The sequence below is a fragment of the Pelodiscus sinensis genome, chromosome 6 (genome assembly GCF_049634645.1).
Source record: "Pelodiscus sinensis isolate JC-2024 chromosome 6, ASM4963464v1, whole genome shotgun sequence".
Lineage (NCBI taxonomy): Eukaryota > Metazoa > Chordata > Testudines > Trionychidae > Pelodiscus > Pelodiscus sinensis.
Genome location: NC_134716.1, coordinates 36,871,992 through 36,898,610, shown reverse-complemented (window position 1 = coordinate 36,898,610; position 26,619 = coordinate 36,871,992). Strand labels below are relative to the sequence as shown.

Below are 26,619 nucleotides of genomic sequence, written 5' to 3'. Positions count from 1 at the left end.
ACAGAACAATGTAGAGCCATCAACTTGGACTGTGTCTCAACTGCTGGCCTAACACCAGGACAGGGAATTTTCTAGACAGGGGCATCAACATGGCTATTGGAGCTGTAGCTTCTCAGCCTGAACACAGAGTGAAAGTAAGAGAGACTGTATTTAAGAAGGGGTAACTACCGTACGACAGGAAGCTGTTCATCATGATGTGAAAAGAAGAACCTCCTGGAGATGGAGAAAGCAGGACAAACTGCCCACCTTGAAATGCTGACAAAACCTCAGAATCACAGAAGGGGTAAGTTCTGACTAGTGGAGAGTGACAATGTTTCAGTACATTAGTTATTTTACAAACATCTCTAACTTTATTATTAAAAAGCACTGAAGTGACTCTGGTTAAGAAATTCCTTTGCTAAAGGCTATGTTCTTTGTTTGCATGCTGTCTTGTCTCTGAAGGAGTTAAACTAGAAGCCAGGGTGCCCACAACTAGGTAGGAAACCCTTTGGGAGCATGCATAAGCAACTGAGGACACAGGAAGTTAGAGGCACTGGTATAAAGGACCTTGCAGAACTAGACATAACATCCCAACATATCAAGGAAAAATTCAGACAAGCCGCCTGTGACTGTCAATTCACTCTAGAAAACAAGAGCTAAAAACATGTAGAGCCCACATGTTTGGTCCACTTACAGACTGGTGACCATCTAGAGGGGACTGGGTCTAGCTGTGACAAAGAAAATGAGGCAGTGTCAGAGCCACGTGTCAAAAAAGAAGGAGCTGGTATAATCTAACAAGTTAGAGAGCAACAAGTGAGCTCAGAACTAGGTACTGTAGATATTTGGAAAAACTTGAGACTGACGTGGCTGAGCAGCTACAAATTTTGACATTTTTCATTAAAATTGAAGATTACTCACCTGCAACAAGGTTTTTTCAAGGTGGACTCTGCATACTACCACACTTAAGATGCTTTCACCAGAGCAGCTTGGACAGAACCTTAACTATGATTGAATATTTGGAACACTCACATGTCACTCATCATACTGTTTATGAATATTCAGAGGCAAGGGAAGAAAAAGGAGAATTATACTCTGGCTGCCTCAGTTTCTTCCCTTGTCACCTCAAATCCTTTGTTAATTATGACCCCTAAGGAAGATAGGAAAGATGGAGAGGAGTATGCATATGCAGTCCATCTTAGAGAACTCTGGCTACAGGTCATTAATCTTAATTTCTTTCTGTGTGTTCTGTGAATATTCCTACTCTTGGGATAGATTAACTAGCAACATACGAATCCTTTTGAAGTGGGTCTCGGAGTCACAATTCAATAAGGATTTAAAATTGGAATGCCGTGGAGTTCTAATTTTTCTTTCTTAAAAAGAAACAACAGACATGTTCTTTTCTTTTTTCTCTATTTAGAAAGACTGAAAAGACCAGGAGTCTTCAGTTTAGGGAGATGTGAATAAGAGAGAACATATCCATGTATAGAATATAACAATATAATGAATTCTGAAGAAATACAAAAAGATAAATAAACCTACTTATTCTCTAATCACAACAACAAGGGGATATTTAATTCAACTGAAAGGCAGAAAATTTAAACTAAAAAAATATCGTTTACACAATGTACTCCATCTAGCTTATTGTCATTAGATATCACCAATCCAAAGAGCTTAGTAGTATTCATAAAAAAAGATATCTGTACAGATAATGAGAAAAAGCTGTTAAATCAAACAGGATTTAGAAAAACGTAGAAACTTAGAACGGAAATACACCCTCATTCTTCAAGGCAAAAAATAATCTAATTGATAGAAGGTCAAGAAGATATTTTCCTTTAATAAACTCCTTGGGGCATCTAGCTCTGGCCATTGCCATGGAAAGATTACTTAAAAGGACAGACCTCCACCTTGATCCAGTGTGGTAATTCCCATGTTGTTTATGAAAAATGGTGGTTTAACAATTTTATATTCAATTGTTATTTTTCTTTTGTAATCATGAACTCTACATGCAACAGTTGTAAGATATGGTTACAATTCATTAAGCCATATTCTAATACTCTTATTTAAGCATAACCGTACTCAGACCAATCCATAAGGAAAATATGACACTCATTGTTCTGCTGCTTTGAGAAGGGAGTAAACTGCACATTGCCCAACATGTCAGCACAACTAAACCATCACAACCATAAGAGGAAACGAAACAAGTCTGCACCTACTCCCCATTCATTTTTGTGGGGGAAAGGAGGAGAATGTAGAAGCTCTCAGAGGACTGCTTCTCCAGGGCTGCTACCTGTGATGTGACTAGGATGTGCCATAAGCCTCCTTCTAATCTTGCCCTGCCATTCAAGGTAAGCTACAACTTGGCTTCAAGTAAGATCCTTACTTCCATTGAATAGTATATGAAAATCAGGCCCTCAGATTTCTGCATAATCATTAAACAGTATAACACAAAAATATTAAGACAACCTGCGTGGGAAATGAAAATTGAAAATTTGAGAAACTGTGTACAGTTCAAATATTTAGGGTTTGATTTTTAAAAATCTACCTGCTGAAAAGTGACAGGAATCCATTTTTCACTGCTTTCTTCGGCTACTTCTAAAGTATATTTGCTTCTGTTTGTTACCATAAAAAAGGGGGTGAAAGTTACAATTCTTGTAATATTAAAACTGCTGTTATTGATGGTGACACCAACCTGTGAATGAAGGAAATTGTTTAAAATTTTAGTCATTTGATTTTTTTATATTTTTAGACATATAGAAGTTTGATAGATGCATATTATACTCACTTGGTACTCCTTTTTGTGACTCTTACATTTAACAGAACCATGACTGCCAACAGTATCAAGAGAAAACGGATCAGACAGTTCACTGTCAGTTACCATAAGCTGCACCTGTAAAAATAATTTTTTTTAGATTATGAAAATGAATGAAATATATTTAAAATAGCCAGATTTATAAACAATCATATCTTCTGATCTTCTTTGTTATCTTTGACTTCTTTACATCAGTGTTTCTTTAAATCCACATGCACATTTATGCAATCTTGTAATATCTATTGTATTAATAAAGCAGTTTTCAAAACAAGGCTTAAGGTAATTTAAAATTATCATCTCTTACAACATTAACCAATAAATTGCAATTTTGTGTCAACTTATCACCCATAACAACAACCAGTACTAAAATATGTTAACCTTTTAAGCAACACTATTGCACAGCTTTACATTAAGCATCTGCTTAAGCTTTGCTCTGAGTAGGTATGTGTCCTGATTTGTGGTCTGAAAGGTTAAGTAAAACTATTTTTAACAAATTTCCCATAGTCCCTTTTCCTCTGGCTATATATATTTAAACTGTTTGACAGTACTTAATATAAAATGTGGTGTTATAGCTGTCCTATTTTTGGCAAAAAATCATATCAAATGGTCTTAAGACTTAAAAAAACCCATAAAAATAAAAAGGAAAAAGAAAAAATAGTAAAACCAGAAAATACTTCTCTCACACAGTCTCCCTCGCTTTTTAATTATTTTCCAAGAAATTACATGCAAAGATCATAATCTTAATAACCACTCCAAGAAACAGTAAACTTTTAATAAAATCTAACTGTTTAAAGTGTTACTTTAGCTTGCTTTTAGGTCACAGACCCATCACAGTATTATAAAAGGCAGATTTGTCTTAACTAGCTAAGTCAGAAGAAAAAAAGAGGAAGATAAAAAAGGAGAAAAAAAGAGAGACAAAGGTAAAAAACTACAGATTAATATCTAAGATTTTGTTCATCATTTAGTTGAGGCATACAGAAATTATAATGTCATGTGGTTCTCATTTTCTCTCTCTCTGGTATGTTCTCATCATGGCAAAGTTTACGATCAGGATTACAAATACCTAATCATTTTAATAGTGGGTTCCAAGCTTAAACAAATTGCCAAGTAATCCCTTAAAAACATCAAAAAGCTGTATCAATCTTATCTAATTATCGTCACCCAATTTAAAAACACACACACACACACACAAACACACACACATCCCTTTCCATTTCTAGGATGCCTTAATTCCTTGTTACAACCATCTTTCACTTCAGTAGTAGCCTTAAGAATGTTAAACACACACACAGTGTTTTCAGTTTGAACATATTTAATTTGTACTAGTGTTTTGCTCTGCTTATTTTTCAACCAAGTTGATAGACAAAATCTAGACTTTTGCACAAAATTTCTTATCTTCAGTTAAACCTTGATCTTAAAGATGATTTACATGTACAAATTGTTGCACTCGCAGAGATTAGCTTGAAGGATCAGAGCCTTTAGACTGAAAGCTGTTTGGAGCAGAGGCCAGCATAATGGAACTTATCTTAGATTTGGGCATCTTGGCCCTTCCATTTATACCATTTACCAATGGTTGCTATCTTAATTGTTATATCCAAGAGACCACAGGCAGTGATAAATCACAGAAAGTACTGATCATCTTCAGTTTTCACTTTCAGTGGCAAGTGCAAGTTCTCAAAGTGAGATCTGGCACCTGTCTCCTCCAAAAATACAGAAATGCCTGCAGTATCTCCAGTACCATGATGGCAATTGTTGATTAACATTTTTCTTTTAAATGAAACTCCATATAATACATCATACCTTAAAATGATTTTTCAGTTTCTATTTTCATGCTTCATTTACAATCTAAAAATAGGTTATTTCTCATCTCCTTAGAAAATCTCAAAATGTGGTATTAAAAAAAATCCTCTAATCTCGGTGCACAAATGTACTAATTTCAAGATAACTAGTAAATATAATAAACTTTATTGCAGTAAAACTCCGATAGTCCGGCATCCAACTGTTCGGCACTCCCGATACGCCAGCATCAAAATGCCAAGAGCTCCTGACCATCTGATTAAAAAGCCTGCCGCTCAGCACAGGTGCTGGCTGTAAACAGAGGGAGCATAAGGTGGAGGAAGGGGGGGAGGGAGTGGAATCAAATTACAGTATGGAGAAGAGAGTTTTGCTTCAGCTAAGGGGAAAGGGGAGAGGAGGGGGAGCAGGATGTGAAGAGGAAAGGGGAGGGGAGAGACAGGGAGATTGTGTCCTGGCCAGCTGGTAAGCTGTGCAGCTGTACCGGACCTCCTGATTCTTTGGCAAATCTGATAATCCGGCACCACCTATGTCCAAAAGGTGCCAGATTATTAGAAGTCTACTGTACTACATTTTCAGCTGTCAGTTTTCAAAGTTCTGAAAAACTTTCAGTTCTTAAAGAAAGGATAACTAATTTCACTTAGCTGTCAGTTCCTTAATAAAATTCATTTACAGTACCTTGTTATTTTGGAAGAAATTTTTAGGCTGGAAAGAAAAAAGAAGTGGCTTTTTGTAGTCAGGAGGATGCTTCCGATGAATGCCATCAGCTTTGTATTGCAGCATTCGTCCAGTTTTATTTACCATCCAATATGGACTGTGAATTGCTATGATCATTTGTCCAGTTGTGTAGGTTACATGAACAGCAATATCTAACTCTGTCTTATCCAGTTCAGTGTTGGAAGAGAATGTGATAAAGCCAATTTCTTGCTGATTAGTTCTTATATGGTACTCGCTTTTCCAATTTTGATCAAGATAATTAAGTAACTGTAATTCCAGCTTGGTTTGATCCAATACTGCATTATGAATCTGAGCGGAACATCCATCCTCTAGAGTATCCCATTTGTTCACACTTCCCTAAAAAAAAAATGTATATTCAAATGGGACAAGACATACAGCTGAAACATCCTCTTGGTTTAACTTTTATGCACTTTTAAAAAAATGTTAATTTTAAATGTAAAAACAGAATAGGAAAAAGTTTTTAAAAGCATTTACATGTGTCACTTAATTACTAAGCTCTGTTCCATAATCTTAATACTACAGTAAAACTCCGATGGTCCGGCATCTGATGGTCCGGCACCATCAGGAACCGGGAAGTGCTCCGGGCAGCTGTACCATTGGAGCTGCTCTGCCCCCAGCTTCCCCAATTCAGCCGCTGCTAAAACTGACCAGCGGCTGACTCCAGGAAGCCCGAGGCAGAGCTGCTCTGCCCTGGGATTCCTGGAATCAGCCCCTGATCAGTTTCAGCAGCGGCTGACTTGGGTACACCTGGGACAGAGCAGCTGGGATGCTGCGGGGTTGGTCTCGCAGCGCCAAGGGTTGGCACTACCAGACCAACCCAGCAGCGCCCCACCTGCTCTGTCCCAGGCATCAGGATTCAGCCGCTGCTGAAACTGACCAGCGGCTGACTCCAGGAAGCCCGAGGCACAGCAGCTGTGCCTCGGGCTTCCTGGAGTCAGCTGCTGATCAGTATCAGCAGCGGCTGACTTGGGGACACCTAGGGTAGAACAGCTGGGGTGCTGCCGGGTTGGTCCAGTAGCGCCGAGGAGCGGCGCTGCGGGACCAACCCGGCAGCACCCCAGCTGCTCTGCCCCAGGCGTCCCCAAGAGCAGCTGGGGTGCTGCTGGGTTGGTCTCGCCGCATCAAAGGTCGGCGCTACCGGACCAACCTGCAGCACTCCAGCTGCTCTGCTGCAGGCACCCCCGATTCAGCTGCTGCTGAAACTGACCAGCAGCGGCTGAATTGGGGTCGCGCCTGGGGCAGAGCTGGACTATCGGAAGGGGGGGCTATGAGAGATTTGGGGTGGCATCCCCCCCCATCCCAGACCCCTCATAGCCCCCCTTCCGATAGTCCGGCAAATTTGATAATCCGGCACCCCCTGGGTCCTAAAGGTGCTGGATTATCGGAAGTTTACTGTATACCCTCTCTCCTTTCTCTTTTCCCTCATATTTTTTTTTTTAACTTATTAATTTTTTGCAAGGAATGTCTCTTATATGTTTATGCAGTTCTTAGCACATTTTGGTCATTCAAAATTAATAAATGATAAATAATAAATTGTTATGAAAAACAGTTATTAAAACACCACAAAATATTAAGATTTTGCATTTTTTACTCAACGCATTGGAGAAAAATTTCTCTAGCAGTCATCACAATTATATTCATTCTTGAATTATCTAATTAATGATAAATAATTACACAGTTATGAAGTTCCTTCATTTTGGATTAATTTATTTGTATTCATCTGAAAACCCCATATATTTTATATGGGATTAAAAAATAATTACCACTGAGTGACCTCATATATACATCAACCAACACTAGGAATACAGTAGATATTTGAGGAACCCAGCTATTAAAACCCATTGGTGCTGACATAAAATTGCCCCTTATTATCAACCAACTTTTGTCTACAAGATATTGTTTGAAACATTGGACAGTAATTCAAGACAGACTAGAAACATGCCTTAATTATTCAAAGCAAAAGTGTGTGATAAACTATAACAAAAATTACTGAGGGTTCTAGCATGGCCAAAATCATCTGGGACTAAAACCAGTACTGTACATGGCATGCAACTCAACTTTGAAATAAGATTGGAATCAACACTAGAAGCTGTAATTTATCTTTTCAATTACCAACCAGACCTGGCATTGAAAAAACACATATAGCAGATTCCACTTGTTTCTCAAAAAAGGAAAATTTCACATTATTCCAATTAAGAAGCACTTCAGTGTCAAAAGAATGTTTCTTTTCTGGAGGAGACCTCTATATTTTTAACGGTCATTATGTAAACAATGACTCTCAATAACCAACCTATAACTACCACACTATTTTAAAACAAAGATGAAAAAGGTAAATTAAGTACCCATTCATAAAATGGCTTTCAGTGGGATTTAGACTTCTAAATCATTTAAAATTCTACCAGTTATCTATAGGGCATTTAAAGTAATCACAGAGTTCAACTGAAGGACCTATTCACAGGCTGACGTAGGAGGAAGTACTTTTTGGAGGAAGTACTTTAACTGAACCTGTCTCTAGAATTTGATAGAATGACAAATGTAGAAAACTTTTTCTCTGTTGCTCTTATTTGTATTACAAGTAATAGTCTCTACTTGAGAGAGTCATTTAGATGAGTTCTGACAACACTTCTCCAAACAAAGTTTATTATTTGTACACCTGATGTTTATTTTTGGTGTCTCCCATCTAAATTTCCATTGCCCTTCTCCTGTAATACACTGAACATAGGCCTACTGATGTCATCGTTTCCAGAAACAGACATTGTCCACATGAAAAAGGACCCTGAACATTTACATTGCGAAGAGTTAGTAGGATCCAGCTTTATTTATTAGTCAAATGGAGTCTCATATGGCAAAATTAATATGTATGTTGCTAAACTTGTCTAGAGTGGAAGTCTAGAAGTTTCTCTTTGCCTGCATTTCATATATTCAATGTATTTATGGCTCAGGATAGTATCTTTCATACTATAGTATCTTTCATACTATAGTATCTGTTTCTCCCCAACAGACCAAACAACATCTCTAAAATATCTATAGTTAGTTTAACTGATAAAGCAGCATAAACATTTCTGTGCCTGTTTAGGCCTGCCCATAAAAGAATATTTACTTTCAACTAAATTATACAGCATAAAAACAATAATTGTAAAAATTACCTCTAGAGAGTAAGTAATTGGATAAGGAAGAAGATTGCGAAGAAGGAGTGAGGGCCATAAATGAATAACATATGGCAAATCCCATCTATCGTCTGCACATACTGAGGATATCAAGGTATCTTTTAGTGGCACAACATTAATAATAAGTGAATGATTAGATGATTTCACTGACTGACATTTCCTCTGTATTAACTTGCCAAAATTTTTCATAATTTCATCAAAGCTAATTCCTTCACACATCTCATATTCTCCACCAATTCCATTTTCATCAGTTACTGGTTGCAAACAAAGTGCTGATCTGCAAATGAAAACATTTGTAAACATTTTCTACTCTTCCAGTAACAAACTTTGTAAAATAGAAATTTGAATACCAAAAAAGTCAATATTATATTATTTACAGGATTTGTTCATTTAAACAAGCATTTTGCAACATAAAATTAAAACAAAAAAGGTATTGAAACAGAAAGCAAAACATGCTTCTAACCAAAGGGCTCTGAGTGGTATGCACAGTGCACCCCTTTACAAAACCTCCCAGAGGACACTACTGCCAACCTGATAGCAGACCTATGTAACTTTGTTCTCACCCACAATTATTTCCAGTTTGAGAACAACTTATACCTCCAGATCAGCGGCACAGCCATGGGTACACGCATGGCCCCACAGTATGCTAACATCTTTATGGCTGACCTAGAACAACGTTTCCTCAACTCCCGTCCCCTTTCACCCCTCCTCTACCTACGGTACATCGATGACATCTTTATGATCTGGACACATGGCCAAGAAACACTGGAGATATTCAACAGAGATTTCAACAACCTACACCCCACCATCAACCTCAGCCTGGACCATTCTACACGAGAGATCCACTTCCTGGACACCACCGTACAAATCAACAATGGAAAATTAGACACCACTCTCTACAGAAAACCCACCGACTCATACAGTTTCCTACATGCATCCAGCTCCCATCCAGAACACACCACACGATCCATCGTCTATAGCCAAGCCCTTCGATACAACCGCATCTGCTCTAACCCCACTGACAGAGACCAGAAGCTTCAGGATCTCTACCAAGCATTTATAAATCTCAACTACCCACCCAGAGAAATAAAAAAGCAAATTGAAAGAGCCAGACGAATACCTAGAAACCATCTACTTCAAGACAGACCCAAGAAAACCAACAATAGAACACCACTTGTCATCACCTACAACCCCCAACTTAAACCTGTCCAACACATTATCAATAAACTACAGCCTATATTGGAACAGGATACCATACTCAAAGAGGCTCTGGGAGACAGACCCATAGTCTCCTATAGACAACCACCTAACCTCAAGATGATTCTTACCAACCACCACAGGACATACCACACTAATACCAACCCTGGTACCTTCCTTTGCAACAAACCCCGTTGCCAGCTTTGTCCACATATTCATTCTGCTGATACCATTATTGGACCTAACCAAGTGAGTTATAAGATCAAGAACACATATTCCTGCGCATCCAGAAATATAATCTATGCTATCATGTGCCGAAAGTGTCCGTCTGCTATGTACATTGGACAAACATCTCAGACACTTCGCCAAAGGATTAATGCCCACAAAACAGATATCAGACAAGATCACAAAGAGAAAACAGTTTCTTGCCACTTTAACCAGAAAGGACACTCTCTAAATGACTTAGCCACCTGCATTCTGCTACAAAGACCTTTTACATCTGCACTTGAAAGGGAATCCTTTGAACTGTCATTCATGTTAAAATTCGACACTTGCCAACAAGGACTTAACAAGACTTTGAACTTTCTCACCCATTACCAAGACAGTTTCCCCAATTATCACCTGTAATACCATTAACTCACAAACATCCCACTCTCCCTACCTTTAATATCAGCAATTCACAGACACTTACCTTCCTTCCTCCCCCCACCCCCCCCCCGCATCCCCCTTCTGTTCTGCAATGTGATTTGTCCTTTTCATATTTGTTCATTTTTTTAATTGTATCCTTTGGTATATATGGTTGTGACTACTTTCTTCCACTATTTGATCTGAGGAAGTGGGTCTGGCCCACGAAAGCTCATCATCTAATAAACCATCTTGTTAGTCTTTAAAGTGCTACATTGTCCTGCATTTTGCTTCAACTACCCCAGACTAACACGGCTACATTTCTATCACTGGAAAGTAGTGATTATTGGAGACACATAAAGGGCTTTGACATATAATTTAACTCCAGTATTTACAATAAATGCAGCAAAATGTTTAATGAAAGTGAAAATGAGAGGAGTAGAAACAATTTCAATCTTATCAAACCTAATTATTCAATCAAGTATAGAAACTATTCCTTATAGCGGGTGACCATAATAATTCCCTGGAGCTCTTGCACTGGGATTTTCAAAGCAGTCAATGGGAATTAGGTGTCCAACTACCCTAAACAAAGAGACCCAGACTTGGAATTACTCCCTTCTAAATACTTAGCTTATTTAACTTTGAGGAGCAATAAAAATTTTAGAATGACATGGTAAGGCTGCTTCTGTATCATCCCTAAAAACTTTCAACAATGAAAAGAATAAAGCCTGGAAACCTTGTTGAATTTTCAATTAAAACATATTTTATAAATTGTCTTTTTATTTACTAGATTAGCTATCATCACTTATGACAGTACATTCTGTATTAAAAATGTAAATACTCACCTGTAAGAGGTCAGTGGTATGTTAAATTCGTTTATTGGTGAAGCAGTTCCTAGACATGTTCCGTTTTCAAAAAGACTCAGTGGAACTGAGAAATGATTCTTTATCTGTATAAAATAAAAGTCTGCATGAATTACATTAATAAAAACCTCAAAGATGTAAAATATTTCCATTATTGTCAAATGAAGAATGAAAAATTACTTACAATGGATATCCAGTAGCCATTCCAAATACACCAATGAATTTAGTAGCTAAAATCAGGCACTCTGATATTACAAAATATTTGCAGAGGTGAAAATCAAGGATATAGATCTTAACACATTCTGCACTGTTTTCTCCAAACAAGGACACTCCCCAAAATAGGAGATCACATCTGCTTCATTACAAAAATAAAACTCCCTTCTAACCATACATCCCTAGTTGTCACCTACTATCCCATATACGGTATCAGACAGCCATAACCCATACTCGATTGGCACCCTACCCTGAAAAAAAAAATCTTTCCTAAAACCCCTTGTCTTCAAACAATCCCTCAACCTCTCCAAGCTCATGATCAAAAGCAAGCTCTCCACAGAGCAGGCCACACACTAACACAAAGCAGCACCACCCCACACCGAGCAACAGATGTAAAACCTATAGCCATACCTCTACTGCTACAATGACCAACACCTCTCACAAGACATCTTTCAAGATCCATAGATTCTACGCATGCCCAATTGCAATATGTGATATACCACATTTGGTGCACTAAATGAGCCAATGATTATATGGGTGAAAACAAAATCATTCCAATCTCAATGAACCCACACAGAAACATGCTAAAATTCAAACACAGTATCACCTCTGGGTGAATAATTTTCAGAAAGAACGAGTAGTCATGTGGCACCTTAGAGATTAACAAAAATGTACAGATAACCATGGGCTTTCGTGGGCTAAACCCACTACTTCAGACAAGCTCACTATGTATGAGCTCATTCTCATAGTAAACTTGCACAACACTTTGAAAAAATGACCAAGAGAGCCTACCTTCATAACTTTGTTAGACTCTAAATATTAGAGACTGACCACACACACCGGATTTAACTTGTTACAATAATCTTTAGCCCACTAACAATGCCCTCTCCTGCTGACTTCCCCGCCTCCTTTTGTCTCCTATGATTGGAAGGGAGATAGTGGGCCACTTCGCTTTTAAATCTCTGGAAATATGTGTTAACTACATCTGCTAAGAACAATGAGTAGTCCTGTGGCACCTTAGAGACTAAAACACAAATATATAACCCTAACCCTAAGGATCATGAGCTTTTAAATGGTTAAAATCCATTTCAGGGTCTTTCAACAGTATTTAGCAGTGAAACTCTGATAATGCTTCCCCTTGAAGAAGAGCTCTGTGTAAGCTTGAAGACTTGTCAACAGAAGTTGGTCCAATAAAAGATACTACTTAAACCACGTTGTCCCTGTAAATATTCTACATAATTTTTTTTAAAGAATTGATTCTTGATAAATACTCTAGCCTAAAACCATTTTACCATGAACAAGAATTAAGTAGAATTAGCATTCCAATGTAAGCTCCCTTTAAGGAAATAAACTTAAAGAAGTTAGCTTTCAAGGAAGGGCAAGAATACCTCTAATAAATGATACCTTAAAAAAAAAAAAAAAAAAAAAAAAGCAGATTTCCCCTAGTACTGGCTCCATGGTGCCACCAGCCCACCCCCACGCTGCTGCCTCTATGACACTAAATATTAAAGACTTAACAGACACACTGGATTTAACTTATTACAATAATCGTTAGTCCACTAACAATGCTCTCTATGACAGGCAGCAGCGTGGGAAGAGTGCAGTAGGGGAGGAGAGGCTGCTGCAAAGCTAGGGTTGCTGGTGTCCGGTACTGACCCAGGCAGGCCGGTATTTTTGCCTCCTGTCTGGTAAAAAAAATTCAGAAAATACCAGGCACCCAAAATGTCTGGTATTTTCTGATTTTTCCCCCCTTCCAGGAAGCAAAAATACCAGACACCTGGCAACCCTACACACACTCAGCAACCGGGCTCCCCCACTTACCTGGTTCTGCATGAAAGCTGTCTTCTGGCTCAATCAGGAAAACAAGATGGCCACCAGCAAAAAGCTTCAAAGGCTTTTCTTAAAGGAGCTATGCTGTGGGTTTTTTTTGCTTAACTCTCAGGGTCCTCTTTTTTGCTCAACAACTTTGTTCTCCCCTTGCCCTTTTTTCCTCAACAGAATTTTTTCCCCTTTTTGGGGGGGAGGATGTCAGTATTTTTAGTTAAACCATCTGGCAACCCTACGCAAAGCAGCCTCTGTCCACGCTGGGCCCAAGCTTCCAGCGGAGTAGCCTCTGTCTGCGGGGAGTTCAGAACCCCTGAGGTCAAGGGCTGCTGCTGGGCCAGGGTCTGCCACTTTGCACTAGTCTCCCTTGCTACCCCTCTCCTGCAGCAGCCTCTGTCCATGGGGAGCTAGGTTTCCCATGAACAGGGGCTTTTGCCTCTGATACAGAGGCAGCAGAATGGGGCAGCAGGTCTGCACAGGAAGCTGGTTTTTAAACTGGCTACATTTGCGGACTGGCTCCCGCCTGCCAGCCTGCACTGGCAGCATGGGATGGCAGAGGGATCCCCGGGAGTGGGGCTGGGAACATGCTGGCTGCCAGACCTGCCCTCAGGGACTATCAAATAATCATGTAACTGACAATATTTTGTGTAGTTACACAACTATTCAATTATCCAATATCTAACATCCCTAATACCAACCTATTCCAAAATCTGAGACATTAGGGATGAGCAAGCAAAAAGGAAAACTGAGCTTAGGAGATGTGCATTCAAAGGACAGCTCTGGAGATCTGATCCCCAAAGGTAGTGGTTCCCATCATTTCTTATACCATGGCCCAGAAAACTCATTCAAAAACTTTTGGTGGACAGGTATAGAAACATTTGCATATTCATTATGGTAATTAATTTTAAGTGGTCACATGTTATTTTACATTGCCTCTGTATGCACACAACACATGTAATTGTACTGGATTTTTTAATTATTATTCTCCCCCCAAAGTATTTGCTTTCCACTTTTAAAAAAAATCATATTACACATCGCTAGCTACCCAGAGTATTTTATTAAAGCAGCCCAACAAAACATGAGGCTGTAGCTGGAGAGAGGGAAGAGGTGTACTGTGCTCCTCCTATCCCAGCCACATCCTTATTCCCTCATCCCTCTCTCCTCCCCTCTTTTGTCCTCTTCCCTACCAGCACACTCTTGGCTGGACTCGGAGCAGGGAGCTTCTGCTGCTGAGTGAGTGCCTCTCCCAGTCAGGAAGCTTTCTGCAGGCAGGGCTCAATTAGGAGCTGTGCAGCAACACTGCTGCATAGCTTACAGAGAACCCTGCCAAGCCAATCATCAAGTCATGGGGCGTGGCCTAGCAGCGTGCCACGGCCCGGCAGCTGGCGGCTTGCGGCACAGCACCAGTCAGTGGACCAGCAGTTGAGAACCACTTCCCTAAGGGATTAAAAAATAAGTGTACTGATTTTGCTTATTGCTGTTTTGAGATCAGTTTTAGAACTAGGATTGTGATGGCAAAGTAGGTGCCCTAAATTGTCAATTTATTTACAGCTCTAGAGGTGAAGTTTCTGCTTCAGAAGGTTGAAAGGGCACAGCTAAATCCCAGAGATAAGTGGTGATATCTGAACTATTTCTGATATTTGCAGGTAGAGATGCAACGCAAATACTTCAAAGAAGGATCACGACTTAAGGCAAAATAGTCCCATTCCCATCTATGGAATCGGCTTCCTCCATGACTATTCCACAACTTGTCAGGGAAAAGAGAATAGAAACTCACATTCATACATGGAATAGGTGAAAATAACCTTATGTTCTTGTCCTCATAATATTTGAAACTATGTTATGGCTGTTTTCCTGGTCAGTGTGAATGGGGTTTTTCTACCATGATACATAGTATAGTGCAAGTACTATACAATATCTCTAATGATTATTTGTAACTGCTAAACCAAATCCAGTCCACACTGATAAAACTGTTCTAGTGCAGACTGTCTTATCAGTAACTGTTCTTAAAACATGGTTGTAAATGTGAGTGATGTGAAATTACAGTAAACAAAGTAACCCAGATTAACAGTCTTAATAAAAAGGTATTTTAAGAGAACTGTATTACCTGTACAGGAGAACGTACAGTTATCATCTTAGTCCCCTCAACTGTATCAATTTGACAAACAATGGATCTTTCAACACCCGACTCCTCATGTCTTACTCTGTAAAGACATCGACCCACTTTTGTCAATGGAATCTTGTCAGCAGTGGAATGTTTCTGAGGACCTCAAAGTTGAAAAAATACATTAAGTTATTAACGAAACAATCAAACCCGTATGTACATATATTTGAAAAAACAGCAATTAAAAATTCTGTGCTCAAGAATGTTGATTGAAGAATATTCACTGGTTTACAAAATGTAATATAGAACCATACTATTTCTGATCGGAATAGCAATCTCCTAGAAATAAAGTTGCAGAGTAGTTTTCTTTAATCACTACAAATCATCAAAACAGTTTGTAAAGACTGGTGACTCGCATATGTTTTGCACCTTTTTTTTTTTTTTTTTTTTTTAAAAAAGAAGGGTTTATTGCTGTGGTGCAAGAGTTGCTTAGCAGCAGACTAGCTTCAGTCAATGTTTCATGGGAATAACGAAGTAAGTGGCTAAAGACACTAACACCTATTCTGAAAAGTTCCAAAGTTCGTAATAAACTATTATTAACAAAGTTATTGAATTGAAAGCTATGCAGCATTAAAATAGGTTCATTATTTTTGAATTAATAAATCATTTTAAGTTTATTAAAAACCTTTATTAAAAAGAACCCTTTCCAGAAGGACAATACATAAATGCCCACAAATTTTGGGGCACATTTTTACATTTGAAGTTGTATACGCAAACAAAGATTGAACTACTTGTTTCTAGACACAAAAATCAGAGACTGAGACAAGGCCTGTTCAAAAATTGGGGCCTAAATTACTATGGCATAGAATAAACCAGGGGACAACACTAAATACACACAAAGCAAAAAACCCACACACAAAACAAATCTGATGCGACTCTACAGTAAGATTTCAGATACTGCTATATCATTGGAAAGCCAGAAATTGTCCCTTTCAACTAATAAAAAATATATGAATAAAAACCATATGAAACTTGTGTTATCTTCTTCACTGGGAAGATGAACTACAGATGAGACCTCCCTGATCTGGCATCCTTGGGACCTCAGCAGACCCTAACCATGGAGTTTGTCCAACCAGGAAGGTCAAGGCTCCCTTCCTGGCTGTTGGCCCATCTCCCATCCCAGACCCACGGACCCTCACCCTGCCTTCTTGGCCAGGGCTGGAGCTAAGCTCCCTAGCGTGCTGACCCTAGTGGGTCTGCACTCCTGCCGCCAGCCCAGCTGCACTCTTGGGCACTGGCTCTGCTGCCTCAGGCCCACGTGGGGCTACGCTCCCCAGCTATACAGGCACAGATGGGACTGTGCTCCCAGCTGCTGGCCCTGCTGTCACCGGCCGGGCAGGGCCGTGTGCTCTGCTGTGTCGGCCCTGCTGCTGCCAGGGCTGCGCTCCCAGCTGGGGCTATGCTCCCTGTCACCTGTCACAAGTCCCAGCCCGGGTTATGCTCTCCACTGTGCAGGTCCTGCTACTGCCAGGACTGTGATTCCCACCACCAGCTCCTGGATCTGAGCAGCTGGGGCTCTCTGCTCCTGCAATGTGTGTGGTCCCTCCGAATCACGAATTTGCAGGATCAAAGAATCCTGAATTTTTTAGGTTCAACCTGTACTTACGTATAAAAAAACCAGAATATTAATTATCCAACTTACTGAGCTGAATGTAAAACATTTTGCTGCTTAGCGTGGTCATTGCTGTGAACTGGTCACTCTCACTTTTAGTTCTCAAAAAATCCATATGTAGACTTTCTCCATCTTTTAAATGAAATGTTTTTGCTCCAGACTCAACATTCAGGACATGAAAGGAATCACTGGGTGAGACAGTGATGGGAAGTCCCAAGCAATTCATTATTACAAATGGTGCTTGATCTTTTTTGAAAACGTCTGCAGTTTTGCTAGCTGCTTCAGCAAATGCCTAAACAAACAAAATATTTTTAAATATCTATTTACAAGCACATATAACTCCAAACAGTATTAAATACCAAAGTGTTATTTAAATCTGGATTACCTGTATAAAAAGTAATCCAAGCTAACACAATTTCTTGATTGTGAGGATGTCCCATGTAAATAGATAAGTGATATTTCTTACCATGCCCAGGTTACTCAACATTTGCAGTCCACATTTGGATAGTGTAATATTCAGTTGGTCTTTTGAGGAGATGTTTATTACTGTTTTATACTCTGGCACTTTGTAGTGTTCTTCAGCATCTGAATCCAGTACTTTTTTAGCCTTCTTTTTCATCTAAAAAGGCCATCAGATTAAATTAACCAAAAAAGTAAAAGGGAAATTATGTAATCAATCATTTTCTCTTTGGGAATAATCTCTGCCTCAGTCTGAGACATTTTGAGCTCAGACCTCCCATGCACAGGGGCTGCTACCGCTGCCTCTGTATCAGAGGCAGCAGTGCGAGGCAGCAGGCGGGAGCTGGTCTGCTCAGGAAGCTATCTTTTAAACATGCTTTTCCATCCATTTAGACACTGAGGAATCAGAGGGACAGCTCTGAGGATGTGTGTAGTCAGTTGGATGTGGGAGCTGATATTTAGGGGTGGAAATGGTACTGCTAGCAGTGAGTACACCTGCCCTATTTCCGGTACTTGGATGCTATTGATCCTGAAGTTGACAACACTGCAGTAACTCAGAATGTCAAGATGCAGGGCAGTGACTGCTGCTTTGGCAACATTGCAGTGCTGTCAGTGGAGGAACTGAAGATGTTGCCAGTGCCAAGGAGGTCACTTACATGAAGTACGGTACTGGACCTGTTTCTCCTTCGTGTGGAAGAGAAACACCAGGACCCACAAGTTTCGCAGCTTGTCCAGCCAACAGGGCTATCAAGGACAGAGGAGGTTGTTGTTGCCTGATACACTGGCATGCCAACATCATGCCTGGCAGTACCAGATTCAAAGGACACCTTTGGGCCAGAAACCAGTCAATGGTACAGAGTTTCTAACCTCACTACGTGGTGAAGAGGAGCATCTAATAGGACCCATTCCATCCCATTCACCAACATTTACCATGTACCAATCCATATTCTTTCTGAAGGAGGGAGAAAAATTCCCACAGGACCTCTAGTGGCATTGCTTGCTCTTATGTGACCTCTTCCTCAGCACACATGATGGGGAACAACTCAATCTCTTTGGAGAGATGCAACCTCCAAGAAGTGAAGCAGCAGCATTTTCCATATCCAAAGATAACTTATGATTTGATAAGGGCGTTGGTATTAAAACGGCCTGCATGGCATGCTAGAGCAGGTGCTGCTTCGGACAGAGATTCCTCACCAGTTGAGTGTTATGTGAACAATGTGCAAATCAAACACTTCCTCTTGAGGTGGGCTTTGCCTAGGTATACTTAGCATTGTGTGTAGGGAGTTAGTAGGGTTCGCTGTATCCACACAACAGACAATGCTTAAACCCTGGAGAAGGCATCATTAGGAGACAAACTACATCTAACATTATCCTGGGTTACTAATGAACTATGCAGAATTAGAAAAAATTCACTGAACAGAGGCTTGAGAGATTGAAACCAGAGAGAGCTCCAACTCGAGTTTTAGGTAGTAAGAAAGAACCCAGGGGGAGGGATAGCTCAGTGGTTCGGGCATTGGCCTGCTAAACCCAGTGTTGTGAGTTCAATCCTTGAGGGGACCTTTTAGGGATCTGGAGTAAATCTGTCATGGATGGTACTTGGTCCTGCCGTGAGGGCAGGGGACTGAACTCAATGACCTCTAAAGGTTCCTTCCAGTTCTATGAGATAGGTATATCTCCATATATTATAGGAGTTGTCAGAGCAGTGCCTCCTCAGAGCCAGGGGAAGGACTGCAGCAATAGGGCACAAGTGCCACTCCTCTGCGGATTCTGCTAGGCAAATTCTTTAGCTCTAGCATCCTGCGCGCACGCGTGCACACACACACACACACACACACACACACGAAATACACGGTTGCATCTACCCAAAGAAAAATTGTTGGCTTAAGCATTGTAAAGGAGAATTGCTGGCTTAATGACAAGGAAGTTTTTCTTTTTTGTATTAAAATGCTTTAAAAATGAAGTTTTAAACACATACTTTGGCAAGTGAGTAGTAATTGTGGAATTATCACTATATTGCATTATGTAGATAATTTCCGCTCCCCCTCCCCTCCAAGTTAATCATGCCTGTACATGCTGAAGTTATAACAATGCAGAGAAGGGGAAAAGTGTGGTCAGTCATCACTCACTTTTGGCAAACTATATATGTAGTCAGAGTTATATTATCCTTGTGGCCTACCCTGCATTCTATACGCTTGACACACAGGGTATTAACCTTACATTCAAACACTCTTAGTCTACTGATTCACTTTTTAACCCAAAAGTTATTTAAAATGTAAATTTGTACGTCAGTTGTTTCAATTTGCTTCTGAAAATATACCTTGATTCCAAGAGTCCATGGCTTGAATTCATCACTCTTTTCAATTTCTAGTGGCTCAAGCAAAGGTTCCCACACACCAAACATCTCATTATAGTAATGCACCTAAAGAAATATAAAATCAGACTACTGAATTAAGATACACCTAGAACCAACAGCAAATAAAAGATAATCTACCGACTCACACAAACTTCAAAATAAGACATAACATGTTTTTTCATTATATTAGAAAACAAAAAAAATTTAAATAAGCCTTTAGGTAAAATTCAAATAAAGTATGAAAAAACAATGAGACTGACATCCTGGCCACAGTGAAGTCAGTGGGACTTTTGTCACTGGCTTCACTGGTACCAGGACTTCACCCTAACTGTTTTCCACATATAGGTAGATGAGTCTTTGAATTAGGGATGTAAGCAACTAGTGGACCAGTCACTTCCCCTCCACCCCTTGCTACTTCTATCAAAGAGGCAGTAAGGAAGGTTCGGGGGGGGGGAAGGGGGAGGGGAAGGGAGAGTGGGAGCCGGTGCTGGGGGAGCTGACTCTGCGGTGGGAGGCATAGGTACAGCTGGGGAGAACGGGCTGCAGCTCTGCCTTTTAAATGAATTAAGAGCTGCCAGGCTCTTAATACATTTAAAAGGCAGAGCCACAGCGGGGTTAGCTCTAAGGGGCAGGAGCTAACCACGGTGTAGCTCTGCAGTTTCTCCCCTTATCAACTAATTGAATAGCTGATGGAAATTTCATTGACTACTCAATTAGCTAATTAAACACAATTTAACATCCCTACTTTGAATTATGTTGTTTATTTAGAAGGAATTTCATGCTTGTCATCATGGACTAAATTCTACCCCTTTATTCAAATTGAGTAGCACTTTATACCTCAAGTATCCTCACAGAAATCAATGAGTAAGGTTCTAAACCTGAATAAAGGTAGTAAATGGGAATTAGGGACTGAAATCTTTTACTTATACAACTCAAAACAAGCATATTCTTGAAGCAGCAGCACAAGCTTCCTCAAAACTCATTTATTTATATATATATATATATATATATATATATATATATATATATATATGTGCCTCAACTATAATCAATAAGAACCATCAGAATAAGTTCTTCTCTACATAACCATTTCATCTTTGGTACTGTTGAGAAGCATGTCAATAGAACAACTGATGCAGATACAAGTCCAGAATAAGTTGAGCTAAACACCTACCAACTTCACACAGGCTATAAAACTGCCATCTGCTGGTAACAGATTTAATTTTCTACTTACTTTTCCAGCTCTAAATCTGAGTAATTGGTCTAGCATTAAAAAGTTTCTGTATCCAATTAGCAATTCTCTAATCCAGGGCTTCTTACAGTCTTTCATAATGTGTAAGAGATATTGGCTAAGTGACCATTTTCTATCCTGTTCATAATTATGCTGCAATCAATCTGGCAACTATTATAACTGCTTATGTGGAAATAGAATATGGAAAAATTCATTATCTGCCTTTAATGTAGTATGTGTTTTTGGAAAAAGTTGGTCATACTTTCCATTTTTATTTTTTGTATAGGGTCAAACCTTGAGCTCAGTGCACAACACAATTAGTAAGGCTGAATACTGGAAACATGGTGCAAGAGCTCTCCTGCTCCAAGCTGTTGATCCAGTTCGTGAAAAATATTTTAGTCATTTGGATTTAAGCAGCTCTGCACAGATTCATATGCCCATGCCACACACCCAGAAAAAGAAGGATATGTCAACAGAAAATGCTGACCAGTGAATACACATTTCTTTTATCGCCTATTATGCAATAGTAAATGACACACAGTACTTTGAATATCTGTCTGCTCTCATCTGGGCATCTCAAAATGCATAACATTAATCCTCACAACCATCCTTTGCTTGCTTTGGAGGATAGGGTAATAATTAAAAATGATCTGGACAAATTGGAGAAATAGTCAGAGATAAACAGGATGAAGTTTAATAAACACAAATGCAAAGTGCTCCACTTAGGAAGGAACAATCAGTTTCACACATATGGAATGGGAAGCGACTGTCTAGGAAGGAGTACAGGAAGAAAGGCATCTAGGGACCACAAACTAAATATGAGTCAACAGTGTGATGCTGTTGCAAAAAAAGCAAACATGATTCCAGGATGCGTGTGTGTTGGGAGCAAAACATGAGAAGTCATTCTTCTGCTCTACTCTGTGCTGATTAGGCCTCAGTTGGAGTATTGTGTCCAGTTCTGGGCACCGCACTTGGAGAAATTGGAGAGGGTCCAGAGAAGAGCAACAAGAATGATTAAAGGTCTAGAGAACATGACCTATGAAGGAAGACTGAAAGAACTGGGCTTGTTTAATTTGGAAAAGAGATAATTGAGAGGGGACATGATAGTGGTTTTCAGGTATCTAAAAGGGTGTCACAAGAAGGAGGGAGAAAAATTGTTCTTCATGGCCTTTAAGGATAGAACAAGAAGCAATGGGCTTAAACTGCAGCAAGGGAGGTTTAGGTTATACATTAGGAAAAACTTCCTGTCAGGGTGGTTAAACATTGGAATAAATTGCCCAGGGAGGTTGTGGAATCTCCATCTCTGGAGATATTTAAGAGTAGGTTAGATAAATGTCTATCAGGGATGGTGTACAGTACTGGGTCCTGCCATGAGGGCAGGGGATTAGACTCGATGACATCTCAAGGTCCCTGCCAGTCCCAGTATTCTATGATTCTATGATCCTGTGAGTCAGATTAGTAATATCATCCTTAGTTTATATTTAGGTAAACAGAGTCTCATAGGCATATTTACATAGCAACTCAATGACAAAGCCTAAAAACCAACTCTGGTATCCAGTTTCCTGCCCTAGATGCTATACTCAGTAATCCCCATTTAAGGTAACAGAAGGTCCACATTAGCTCAAGTTTCTCCTCAAGTCTCAAAGGAAGTCTATCCATGTGGGCTAACAATTAAGGAAAGAAAGGTGAAATGAAAGTGTTATAAGAGATAGGTACAAATCTCAAAAATGAGTATTATATCAAAATATCCGTGTCTAATGAAAAAACACGAGAGCATTACAACACTATTTTACATTATACTATTCAGAAACATTTGATAACCGGACTAAGATGTTTCCAGCCCTTTTGATTGTGGTGATAAACTTGAAAACATGAAGTAAGTTTAATTTGATAACACAATACCTGGTCAACCTTCAGAAGCACCACAGGATGGTGACAAGGGGGTGTGAAGAGTAAGATTAAGATTGTGCCATGGATATTGTCAGGGCTGTTCCCCACTCTGGCACTGCAAGTGCAGAAGGTGAGGGCCTGCAAGAGAGCTTAAAAACCTTCCCTCTACAGGCACTGATTACAAAAAACTTCCCTCTAGAATCTAGGGTTGCCAGATGGTTTAACGAAAAATACCAAAAACTCCCCATAACCCCCCAAAAAACCACCGGGGAAAAATATTCTGTTGAGAAAAAAGAAGGGGGAGACCAAAGATGTTGAGCAAGAAAAAATAAATAAATAAATAAATAAATAAGGATCCCAAGAGTTAAGCAAAAAACGATTAAAAAAAAACAATTAAAAACAGTGTGGCCCTTTAAGAAACACTTTTGAGGCTTTTTGGCATAACAGGCTGGCTCCAGCCATCATGCTTCCCTGCGCCGGGCCAGACAGCTCCCCTGCGGATCCTGGTAAGCAAAACCAGAAAAACTGGATGTATGGTAACCCTAATAATAGAATCACATTTCTATGAGCAAAGAGCCACATGTGGCTAGAGAGCCATGAGTTGGCCACTCCTGAGCTACATGATAATAGATTGTTTTTTATAATTTTTACTCTGGATTCTCTTCCACATTGCTGATTGGCTGACAGCAACATATCAGTGCCCTTTTGCTACATTCCTCCTAAGTGGTTGTGGCTGATATTAGGAGTATTGACAGAGGAAATGTCCATAAGCAGCAAATGCTCTTTCAAAATGTTGCTGCAAACAAACATCTGCTGTACTAACAAACATTTCCAAATTACTTTGCTTGTAGGATATGAAAAAAGATCTTCGAAGTACTAATGGTCAGAATTTTAAAAGTGTGTAAATGCCCAAAGATGAACACAGTAGGATTTAAAAAAAAAAAAAAAAAAAAAAAAAGCGCAGCAGCATTGGTGCTCAACTCTTGTTGAAATCAATGGGAGTTACATATCTAGGTACTCCTGAAAATCTCATTATGTATCTATCTGAATTTTAGGTGCATAAATATCTTTAATAATCTCGTCCTAAATCCCATTTTCAAAATTAGGACACTAAATCAAGTCCTACAGATTTTCAATGAGACTGCAGAGCCTTTGAAAATTGAACTCTATATCTTTTTCCCCATTACATGAAAGTCTTATGTATATATGTCCGTATCCCACTAACAGTAATTTGACTTCAGTGGAACTTAAGTGTTTGCCAGAATGGAGCATTATATTATAAATAATCTCCATCACCTATATTTGGACAGTTCCTGGCAGAATAGAGAACTGATCTTGGTTGTATCTATAGGCATTACAGGAATGCAAACAAATGTAATAAAATCCATGCTCAAATATAATTTCTATCTGAAATAACTGATGAATTTTGTGTTTAAGTATTTTCTATTATGAGCCATAATTGCATGTAGTGAGAGAGGTTGGGATTGAAGGGTAGTAATTTTGTGACAGAATAACATTACCAGGGAATTTGGGAATCTGTGCTCCATAACTTAGGGTTGTTGCTATTAAGTACAATGGACTCTGTACATACTGTATGATGGAAGGTTGTGCTCCATAAGGCACCTTTTTCCCATGAAATTTAAGTGTTAGATGAAAATAACCATTTTACTTAGACAAGATTTATGAAAAAAACTATTGATAAGTAACAAGTCGTTTTCATAATCTTTATTACATGTGCTTTTGGAGAAAATGATATATATTATATACTTACCTCCAGTTCAAGCTGGGAATGGAGGTTGATGAGTGTACTCCAATTTTTTACTTCTCCGGAAAATGACGACTTTGCTAAAAGCATAGGTACTGTTCTGTGTCCAACGCCAGCTTCAAGAGTTACAATGACTGATTCAATTATCATATTTAATGTCTCTCCTTTCAGAACTAACTCAGTTGCTATATTTTTATTTTCATTTTCATTTGATTTTTCAAGAAACCACATTTTTAATTTTTTTATATCTTTCTTGTCCCATAGGTCTGGAGGAATTGGACTAATCTCTTGTTCTGCAGCCTCTGTAGTTGGAGATAGTGCCGATGTTATTGTGATCACAGTATTGATGATAACTGGTGAAACCTATCACGAAAAAAAAATATTCAAGTGCTGTTGATTATATGGAAAACACGTGCAACTTGGTATATGGAGAATGAATAACTACTTCTTAAAGTAGTCTCTTGTTACTGCTTTTAGTTGCAAAATTACAATGAGTATGTGTTACAACACCTGGTTGTTTCCTTTTAGGGACTAACTTTAATAATCATATGCTTTACTTCTCTCTTTGCCTATACTAAAGACAGTTCAGACTTGCTCTGGGGTTAAGCCATGACCCTTCTTTCTTCCTTACAGAACAGCTTTCAAATGTGTAAAACTGAACTCTCTATTTAGTAACCTCAAAACAACACAACTGTGTACACATTTCAGAGATTTGACAGACTGGAGAAGAGGTCAATACAGAAAATAATTTAACAATTAACCAGTTTTCCATACCTTGTCCCCATTTATAAATGGAATGTAGTGAGCAGTATGCAGAAATAATAAGGAAAGAAACAATTAAATGAATTTCCCTTTTTTCAATAACAATGTAGTTTACTTTGGGACTATTATTTCCTGCCAAAGGTTGCTTCTGTAGAAGAAAAAATAGATCATAACTCTAGCACTTAATAAAGCCTTTGAGCAAAGATTAAGTAGATCTTTGCAAATTTCTCTTCTGTTGGCCAATCACACTTATCCCATAAAACTGGAGTGAGAGATTCTGAATGAATTTTTATCTCCTCTGAAATAGGCCTTCAGAAAGTTGATGTTATGTTAGTGCAAAAATGCGAATTATCAACATTACAGATAAATTGGATAGCTTAATAGAAACATTTCAGATATCAAGAAAAACATGATTTTCTTCATTTGATTCAAGTAAGTCTCAACCACTTTTCAAGTGCCCTTTTATTCTACCTTTTTTCTCTTACGGCATTGAGTATTTAAATAAAGGGATAGCAACAATCTGTTGGTAAGTGTGGAAAGTTACATTTACCTTCATCAAGAAAAATATTGGTAAGAGGATGACAAACACTGTGGAAAATACAGTAGGGATTGTCTGACTGATCTCTCAGTGGTCCTTTGAAGCGAAATAATAGCCAACAGACTGACAGATATAAAGAGTAGATTAAAAAACCTAAACACACAGAAAAGTTCCAGGTTGTGCAAATGAACCAGCTTGTTTTAACAAGTAAGTAACACCAAGAAGCTAGATGATGGCCCTAGAGTGACTCAGAAGATAAGATGGCTACTTACCTTTGCAACTGTTTTTCTTCAAGATGTGTTGCTCATATCTATTCCAATTAGGTATGTGCACACCGCATGCATGACATTCAGAAAGTTTTACCTTAGCTACTATCCATCAGGTCGGCTGTGGAGCCACCTAGAATGGCACATTGTATATGACTATCGACCTGACTGCCCTTCAGGTTCCTTCTTGCCAGCTACTCCAAAAGTGGGGAAATATGGTAGTAGGGTGGGTATGGAATAGACCTGAGCAATGCATCTCAAAGAACAACAGTTACAGAAGTGAGTAACTGTCTTTTCTTCTTTGAGTGCTTGCTCATATCTATTCCAATTAGGTGATTCACAAGTCTTGTCCAGGAGGACGGATCAGACTC

At 39.1% G+C, this 26,619-nt stretch overlaps 1 protein-coding gene across 8 annotated transcripts in view; it reads right to left on the bottom strand.

Moving 5' to 3' along the window:
- VPS13A (vacuolar protein sorting 13 homolog A) overlaps positions 1-26,619 on the bottom strand; it is a 296,260-nt gene that overhangs the window by 108,847 nt on the left and 160,794 nt on the right. For all 8 annotated transcript variants that reach the window (XR_012904695.1, XR_012904697.1, XR_012904696.1 and 5 more), the window contains 10 exons: positions 24,689-25,045; positions 19,761-19,862; positions 17,451-17,603; positions 17,015-17,276; positions 15,316-15,476; positions 11,154-11,257; positions 8,467-8,764; positions 5,261-5,656; positions 2,762-2,866; positions 2,522-2,668 (listed from right to left, as the gene is read on the bottom strand). Coding sequence is in view for 3 of the 8 variants with exons in the window: in XM_006122479.4 (XP_006122541.2) it covers positions 2,522-2,668; positions 2,762-2,866; positions 5,261-5,656; positions 8,467-8,764; positions 11,154-11,257; positions 15,316-15,476; positions 17,015-17,276; positions 17,451-17,603; positions 19,761-19,862; positions 24,689-25,045 (2,085 nt within the window). In the remaining 5 variants the exon portion in view is untranslated. The remainder of the gene's footprint in view (positions 1-2,521; positions 2,669-2,761; positions 2,867-5,260; positions 5,657-8,466; positions 8,765-11,153; positions 11,258-15,315; positions 15,477-17,014; positions 17,277-17,450; positions 17,604-19,760; positions 19,863-24,688; positions 25,046-26,619) is intronic.